Consider the following 9,669-nt stretch of genomic DNA (forward strand, 5'->3'; position numbering starts at 1 on the left):
TTAAAAATTTCACTTAATTTTTTTTGTAATTTTACCAATCAAATTTTTAATTTCACCTGTCAATTATTGATACGTGTCATTACAACTTTTCTTAATTGAAAAGTTGGATAAAATTATTATGGAGAAGGAAAATTATAGTTTTAAATATTTATAATTGCATATTTACAATTGAAACTCTATATTATTAATTATTGTTAAAATAAAACAACTCATTATCCATGTAAAAAGTAAAGAAAAAGAGCTATGTAATAATAATATAAAATAATTTTATATCAATATTTGATCATAAATATTATTTTACTTTGTTAGTGTATCAAAGTTAAATCCTAATAAATAATATATAAAACATGAATTAAATGTTAGTGAAAAGTATATTAAAATTTTGCAATATTTTAATTTTAATATTGATTAAATTACTCATTTAGTCATTATTATTTTACGATTTATATCTTTTAATTTTTATATTTTGATACTGATTTTTTTAGTTTTAATTATCTTTTAGTTCATAAAGTGATATTTTTAATTCTTATAATTTGTATTTTAATTAATTTTTAGTTCTTACTATAAAAAATATAAAAATAATTAGTTATAAATTATCAACTATTTTTAATTACAAATGTTTTTGTGATAAATTAATTAAAAATTATTTCTAATATTTTTGTAGTTAATTATAATTGATAATATTATTAGTATAATAACTAAAAAATTAATCTCAAATTACAGGAATTAAAAAAGTTAAAAATATAAATTATAAAAATTAGAAAAACTACTTTAAAACTATAAAAATTAAAAGATAAACATGATAAAATTATAACAAACAAATAAGTAATTAAACTTTAATATTTAAATATGAGGTTAAAAATGAAGATATTTTCTTGTTCCGGTGCTGTTTTGATTTGACTCCACAAAATTAACACAATTTGACTCACTTACCCATCATTGGTGCAGGAGTCGCTCTCCCATTGGCGGATTTCAAGCCCTCATTCCATTCCGGTTCAATCTCCCAATAAATCCACCCGTACCGGTCAACCGGTTCAACCCCTCCTCTCTCTTTAGCAATCCCTTCCACTCCCCACTTTCCCTCCCACCGACCCACCCGGTTCCCCGACACCCCACTACTCCAGAGACTTCCTTTGGACTTTCATTTGGCGTGCATTTCAGCACCATTTCATTTCACTCTCATCTCGCATTTCATTTCACTTTCATTTGTTCTTTAAATAAATTCACCCTAAAATTTTCTTTTCTCCGCATTTCATTTCCATTTCAATTTCTTTCTCTCTAGACGTTACTTTCTCTATTCTCAAAGTCACACACAGCACTTTCTCTCTCATCTTAACTCTCTCCCATGTTTCCTCAGTTTCATCGATGGAGAGTGAAGCCTTAACTCTGCTTATTCCGTGTCCCAGATCTCGTTGTTGCTTCCGATTCTTTGATTCTTCGCTTCTTTCTTCTTCTCACTTCACATTCCGATTCGTCGCAGATTCTTTTGGTTTCTAAACATCATGATCGTCACTGCCTCCATCTGTAATCGGTGATTTTCTCTCTTTTCTCTCAGCTCATGAATTTTTCCTTTTTCTTTATTAGCTGATGAATTTACATGATCATCGAGTAAATCACTTTTTTTCCTTCTATTTTTATAGTTTGAATTGTTTTTTCTATTTTCAGTTTCTTTTTACACTTGTTTTGTTATTATGTTTAATCTGTTAAAGATGATTCTAGATTTACCTTAGATCTGTGCTCTAGTTGTGTTTCATTTTTTAAGATTAAAGGAATGCATTTATATATATATATATATATATATATATATATTATAATTTTCAGCAACTTGTTTGTTAACAATACTTTAGTGTGGTTGTTATGCTTCCTTGTGATTTCTTATTAATTATTAATTTTCTTAATTAATTTTATTGTTTATGTTAAATATTTCCAATCATGCATGGTATTTGCTTAATCTGTTGTTAGAATCCATAGTTAACTTTTGTTTGATTGTGTTTTTTCTATGCTAAATTTAGGCATTTTCTTTAATTTGTCGATTTATTATTTTTTATGAATATTGTGGTCCAGCTAATTGAAGGCATGGGAGGTGGTCCAGAGAAATCAAAATCTCCTTCAACTTCGTCTTCCCTTTAGGTGTAAAAGTCACAGCTAACGATATAGAAATGAAATCGCTAACTGTTAACACTGAAGATTCTTTTTCCAGTTTACTGGAACTTGCTTCTAACAATGATATTGAAGGCTTCAAGGTCCTTTTAGAGAAGGATTCTTCTACGATCAATGAGGTTGGGCTCTGGTATGGCCGGCAAAACGGATCAAAGCAATTTGTTCTTGAGCACAGAACCCCTTTGATGGTTGCTGCCACTTATGGTAGCATTGATGTTATGAAGATGGTACTTTTGTGCCCCGAGGCAGATGTGAATTTCGCGTGTGGGGCGAACAAAACCACTGCCCTCCACTGTGCTGCTTCTGGTGGGTCTACCAAGGCTGTTGATGCCGTCAAGCTTCTTTTATCGGCCGGGGCCGATGTCAATTGCGTGGATGCAAATGGGAATCGCCCTATTGATGTGATTGCTGTTCCTCCCAAGCTGCAAGGTGCGAAAGCCGTTCTTGAGGAACTTCTTTCGGACAATGCTTCTGATGTGTCTGTTGGTGAATTCTCTGTCCCGGTGTCTGTTAATTCTTCCAGTCCGGGTTCTCCTGCCCATTCGTCGAATGGGATGCCGTACACTCCTTCGGTTTCACCGCCATCCCCCGTGGCTGCAAAGTTTACTGATGCAGCTATTTGCTCTTTGTCGGAGAAGAAGGAATACCCGATTGATCCATCGCTGCCTGATATAAAGAACAGTATATATGCGACTGATGAGTTTCGGATGTTTTCGTTCAAGGTGAGACCTTGTTCCCGGGCATACTCTCATGATTGGACTGAGTGTCCTTTTGTTCATCCCGGAGAGAATGCTCGGAGGAGAGACCCCAGGAAGTTCCATTACAGCTGTGTGCCGTGCCCTGATTTTAGAAAAGGGGCTTGCAGGCGTGGAGACATGTGTGAATATGCTCATGGGGTGTTTGAGTGCTGGCTGCACCCGGCTCAGTATCGGACACGCCTCTGCAAAGATGGCACCAGTTGCAATCGAAGGGTGTGTTTTTTTGCTCACACTGCAGAGGAGCTTCGTCCGCTGTATGTGTCCACTGGATCTGCTGCCCCTTCGCCCCGTTCATCTGCTTCAGGTCCTAATGTCATGGACATGGCTGCTGCCATGAGCCTTTTTCCAGGATCGCCTTCATCGGGCTCTTCCATGTCGCCGTCCCACTTTGGGCAGCCAATGTCCCCATCTGCAAATGGCATGCCACTGTCTTCTGCTTGGGCTCAGCCAAATGTGCCGGCTCTTCATTTACCAGGAAGCAATCTTCAATCTAGTCGATTGAGGTCTTCCCTAAGTGCTCGTGACATTCCACCAGAAGACTTGAACATGATGTCTGATCTTGATGGCCAGCAGCAGCACCATCTGAATGACTTGAGCTGTTACATACAGCCTCGCCCCGGTGCCAGTTCTGTGAGTAGATCTGGTCGGTCCAAGACCCTAACTCCATCAAATCTGGAAGAGCTCTTTTCTGCTGAGATTTCTTTGTCTCCCCGGTATTCTGATCCAGCAGCCGGTTCTGTGTTTTCCCCTACTCACAAATCAGCTGTTCTCAATCAGTTTCAACAGCTCCAAAGTATGTTATCACCTATAAATACTAATTTGCTGTCTCCTAAGAATGTTGAGCATCCTCTTTTTCAGGCTTCTTTTGGTGTCTCTCCTTCTGGAAGGATGTCACCAAGAAGTGTTGAACCAATCTCTCCAATGAGTGCTCGTTTATCTGCATTTGCTCAGCGAGAGAAACAGCAGCAACAGCTGCGCAGTGTTAGTTCAAGAGACCTTGGTGCCAACAGTCCTGCCTCACTTGTTGGCTCCCCTGCAAACCCTTGGTCAAAGTGGGGTTCTCCTATTGGGAAAGCTGATTGGTCAGTAAATGGAGACTCCCTTGGTCGTCAGATGCGAAGATCATCCTCGTTTGAGCGCAAGAACAATGGGGAAGAGCCTGATCTCTCTTGGGTCCAATCTCTGGTGAAGGAGTCCCCACCTGAGATGATCAAAGAGAAGTTTGCATCTCCTATGCCTACTGCATCTGCTGATGGACCGAATTCAAATTCCCAAATTGAATCCATTGACCATTCTGTTTTAGGAGCCTGGCTTGAGCAAATGCAGCTGGATCAGCTTGTAGTCTAGTCAAAATTGACCCTTTACATATCTTGTTGAGATAGGTATTTAATTTCGTAAGGTACATATTCTTTTGGTGAAATTTTTTGGGAAGACAACAAGGAAAGAAGTGTAGTAAAAGGAATGGAGGATTGGTTGGCTGCGAAGTTACCTGAAGGATATTCTATTTTTTCTTCTTTTTTTAAATAATAATTGTCATTCATTATTTTACTACAGAGCTTCAAGAGAGTTGAAGAAGCTCTCTCTCTTGGGGCTGAAATTCAATAGTAGGAGAAAAATCCTGTCGAGGTTATCTATTTTTCTTCCAAAACGGCCCCGTTTCAGGATTTTTCCCCTTGCTATTTTACTTGATTTCTGAGTTCACTATCAAGCAAGCTAGTTTGGTTTATAATGGAACAAAAACCATTATTAGCCTGCGTTTGTTTTGAAAGATTTTTCTGAAGTTCACTAAGTTAAGCCAAGTCAATGATTTGCTGTTGCCTATGGTTGAAGTTGTTTCTTTCTGAGGGAATAATTAGAGATGATCTGCACTGTTGAATATTTACGGCAGATAAATGAGATAGTGAAGTTTACATTGTTCTTCCTGTTAAGCTGTGTTACCTTGAATTGTACTGGTTATATATATCCATTTCGTTTCTAATTCAAATCAAATGTAATGTTTTTCTTTTCTTGTCTCTTTTATTGTCCTCTTCTCTCTTTTCTGTACCTACTTTCACATAATCTGTGTAACTACTAGCACACTGATGCATACTCTTCACTGCAAGTGTTTTAAAGGGCTATGGGGTGGCGTGGAATGGTTCTGTGGTCCTGCTCTGAAATCTTGCAATCTTTTTTATTTTTTAACTGTGAAACTAGTGTTAGGGGGAATATCTTTTTTGGCTTTTTTGTTGCTTTAAATGATAAAATTTCAAGATTTGGGGATATGGTGTTAATTATGTTGCTTCTTGGCAACACTGCAGAGTGGACTAGTGTCATGAAGGTGGTGGTTGGGTTTTTTATTGGGGGGATTCTTCCGTGCGCCAACTGTAGTTGGTGTTTATGGGTGCACCTACTTGATGAGCCGTATCAACAACTATATATGTATTTTTTTATTTATGCAGGTTAGCAAATTATAAAGGGTGTGCTTGGATGTCTGGTTATCCCTCAAAAATCTGTGACTGTAAATTTTAATCTGCAAACCTTAATCTAAACTGGTTGTAATTTTTCAGTCTATACTGCTGAGAAATTCAACTTATCCAACTACCCAAATAATTCAATAAAAATAATTTCTTTAGCAGTTATTGAACATTACATATCTTTCCTTTCAATTTAAGTTCCGTATGTGCCGAAATTGTCTCTGCGAATCCGTTCAACACCGTAACTGAAGAACCACTAGAGAGCTATTTTTGCTATCCATTGTGGTAGACATGCAGGCATGACGAAAATAATTGAGTTGATGAGGTACGGATTTGAATTTGGGAATTATTTAATTTTTTTAATTGGGGTTGTCACGGTTAATTATATTAATTATTTATTAATTTTTATATAATTTAAAATTATTTTTTTAATAATTTTTATAGATAAATGTGTTATAAATTCGTTAACTTTTAAGTATCGAATGAGATAATAAATTTTAATTGGTTCAATTTCGGGACAGGTTGAATGGAGAAGACAGCAGGTTTCTTTTTTATAAATATTTATGGATTTACTTTTTTTTAAATCGACTGAATTTTAGTTTGTTAAAATGAGGTTGAACTCACAATTTATTTTTTCTTTTTCCTTCTTTCCTAACGGACTCACCTTATATTTCCTGGATTCACTTGGTGAGATTATTTCCTGGATTTGCTTAATGAGATGAGATTTTATGTTGTAAATTTGTGATGGTCTCGAATTTTGAAGAGAACAGAAACAGGGTGAGTGAGGGGTGTTTAAAATCGTCTTTTCTCATGCGTCGAACACAGGAAGAATTTGGATATACTATTTCTGAGATGTTAAAGTGAGAAAGTTAATTTATTTACGGTTAAGTTTAAATTTAAAATCTGTTTCGTAATTTTTCCTATTACATTAAATTAGTTTATTTTTTAAATTATTATTTGAGTTCCTTATGTTTTAAAATATACTATCTTAGTGTTTAGGACTGATTTTAATTGTTGATCATTAAATTTTAAATATTAATTAAATTAAAAAGTTAATTAATATTTTTTTAAAAAAAGAACTTAAAAACTGTTTAAGGAATGATTAAACTCATGGTCCTTAAAATAAGAAATATATTTTTTTATCATTATATTTAAGTGTTTATTTGAGTATTTAACATAAAATATAATATTAATATAAGTTTTATGAAAAATATAATTTAAAATTCAAATTTTATTTTTTTAATTTATTATATTTTTATAATCTTATATATTATCTTTTACAACATAATATATGAGATTAAATTCGGTTTTATATAAATTTAATTTTTATTTTATATATTATATTTATCTTTTTAAATAATGTTTATGATTTAGTGATAAAATTATTTTATTCATGTTATTTATTATAATATAAATAAAAAAATAATGTCAATAAATTATCATAAATATTTTAAAAAATAAAAAACACTGTTATTTTATTTAATTATGTATATTTATCATATAATTTAATTCTTTAAAAAAATTTATATATGATTAAATAAAATTAAATATAAATAAAATATTATTATAATAAATAACAATAATATCTTATATATAGATAAAAAAAATAGTATCATTAAATTGTATATATAAATATTAAAAAGATAATAAAATTTTATTTTATGAAATTATAATTTATGTAAAAAGTTATACATTAAAGATAAAATTTATATTATATATTTATTTAAAAAATAAATTTTGAATAGTATGATAAAAATACATAAGATTATAAAAATATAATATAAAAAATAAAACTTATATAAGTATACATATTTTAATTTATGTGAAAATAAAATTTAATCTTATATATTATATTTTAAAAGATAATATATAAGATTATAAAAATATAATAAATTAAAAAGAATAATATTTGAATTTTAAACTATTTTTACATAAAACTTATATTGATTATATTTTACACCAAATATGTAAATGAGTACTTGAGTGTAGTGATAAAATGGTATGTTTCTTATTTTATTTTAGTCTTTTCTTAAACATTTTTTCAAGTTCTTATTTTTTAAAAAATATTGGTCAATTTTTTAATTTAGTCAATATTTAAAATTTAGCGGTTGAAATACATGAGATTCAAACAGTGAATTAAAAAATAGGAGGACTGATTTAGTATAATATATAAAATAGAAGGACGAATTTTGTAATTAAGTCTTATATTAATTTGATTTTTTTAATATAATTTATTTTGAAAGATTTTTTTTTCTAAATATAATATAATTTCAATTAACGATAAATGTTTTTTTCCTCTCTTTTTACATATTTTTTTCCACCAGTCAAATTCGAAAAGAGTTTAAAGAGGAGAAAATATTTGGACTATAACTATTTGAGTTTAATAATTTGTTTGAAGTAGGTATGGAATTGATTATTAACATTTAAAAAAGTGTACATGATAGTTTGTTCAGTTTTTTTTTTTTTTGTTTGTTAAAAACTTACAAAACTCATGGCGAGTGATATGACACCCAACTTTCTTTTAAGATTACTTTTTTGGGCCGTATTTTAAAATTACTCATGTTAAATTATTATTGTTTCAACTTAGAGAAATGTTTTAAAACAGAATAAAAAATTATTATGTAATATTATTTTATAAAACTAAAAATAAATAATATTTTTGAAATCAATAAACTTTCGTTTCTAAAAATTTGTTTTATAGACATGCATGGGAGTGTGGATAGTATTTCAGTGCATGGGTCCCAAGCTCTGCTTGAAGGGATGATTGCTTTGTTTATTGTGTTTGACAGGGTTGATACTTGATTTCAATACTTTTATTATGAGGTAGTTTTTAGGGTTCTTTATTACGTATCAATTACGTTTATAATTGTTCAAATTTTAATAATTTCTTAATTTATGACACATATACACATGTTTTTATTTTTAACAATCATAATTTTTATTTTTTAACCAATAATCATAATTGTGCATTATTTTTTTAATCTATATTCTCATTTTTAAAAATAAACAAATTCAATTTCTAAACTAAGTTGGTGTCGCAACAACCCATCGTTATAATAACTTCAATATTTTGAAATCTCATCCAAGCTGTAGGGTCTCTAAAATCTAAATTCGCATCGTTCACTTCTTATTTTAATTTTAGGCCAGTAAAAATAAATGAATTTCTCATCTCTTTCGGCTTAAAATATCCATGGCGCCAATTTTTTAAATTAAAACACTTGACCAAGTTTAATGTGTAAAAAAAAAATAAAAAATTGTATCCAACACCTGATCTGAACTTTTGGGTTTGGCGTTGGGGTAACGTGATTTTTTTTTTTCTTCTTTTGATAATGGGTGGTGGCATGTGCACTCTGCAACTTTATCAAATGAAATCGCGTGGTTCTGACTTTCGAGGCCAATAACGAAAAAGGCAAAGGAAAATGATAATGTCCTAAAGTCTATGCAAGTCTAAAACGTAAGCTAAACTTGCATTTCATTACTCTAAAAATTATTGCATAGAGTGAAGTGTGAAGTGTGAACATTGGGTTCATAATGTAGAATATAGGAGGTAGTAGGGCAAGCGCGGCGCAGGAATGATTAGGCCTGTCACAAATAATGTTATCTATCTTTTTCTTTCTAAGCAAAATTTATTAAAAACACTACCCAACATACCTTAGTACGAGTGTGTTTCAACTTTGAATCTCTGAAATACGATTTTGAATTTGAACTAGTGGACGAAGGAACGAAATTGAGAGAAAAGATTTTATTAAAAATGATTAATCAATTTTTTTTGTAGAAATTAATAATCATTAACAAATTAATGGATACGTCACATTGATAATATAGTTACCAAAACAAAATTTACTAAAAAAAGTACTTAAAAAGTCTAATATTAATTTTTTACTGTATTACCTTTTTTTAGTGAATGAAAGGGAAGAAAACCCCATTAGATGTTAAAACAGAAAAACCAACCCAAGAAAAAACATTGAACATTTTATATTTTAAAAAAATACCAAATATATGATTGTTTTTTTAATTCAATACTATTCAGATGAAAATCAGAAAGATTAACAAGAAGAAATTATATATAAAAAAATAAATACATCTTAGTCCAAGTTATAATGAGAGCTCCAAACCAAAGGTACAAATGATAGACTGCGTAGGAAATGATTTCATAATGACTTGCAAAGTGTAGGACAGACAAACCATATAATTTCAGTGTGTTCCTAAATGTCCTTGTTGAAGATGACAATAGATCTTTACAAAAGCTCCCTGCCAAAGCTTGAGCAATCAATCATGAGGCAACTCCATTAAGGGGA

The 9,669-nt window shown here is 31.0% G+C and overlaps 1 protein-coding gene across 1 annotated transcript; it reads left to right on the plus strand.

Moving 5' to 3' along the window:
* The first annotated feature begins 1,236 nt into the window (after window positions 1-1,236).
* Window positions 1,237-4,930, plus strand: LOC114376519 (zinc finger CCCH domain-containing protein 30-like). Its single transcript, XM_028334681.1, has 2 exons — window positions 1,237-1,531; window positions 2,065-4,930. Exon 2 carries the CDS (start codon window positions 2,160-2,162, stop codon window positions 4,263-4,265), a length of 2,106 nt encoding a protein of 701 aa, XP_028190482.1. The 5' UTR covers window positions 1,237-1,531; window positions 2,065-2,159; the 3' UTR covers window positions 4,266-4,930.
* Window positions 4,931-9,669: the final 4,739 nt, after the last annotated feature.

Source organism: Glycine soja, chromosome 11 (assembly GCF_004193775.1).
Source record: "Glycine soja cultivar W05 chromosome 11, ASM419377v2, whole genome shotgun sequence".
Classification (NCBI taxonomy): domain Eukaryota; kingdom Viridiplantae; phylum Streptophyta; class Magnoliopsida; order Fabales; family Fabaceae; genus Glycine; species Glycine soja.

Bases quoted from the DNA above. Each gene is read 5' to 3' on its own strand.
- LOC114376519 (XM_028334681.1), top strand. From the start codon at position 2,160: ATGAAATCGCTAACTGTTAACACTGAAGATTCTTTTTCCAGTTTACTG.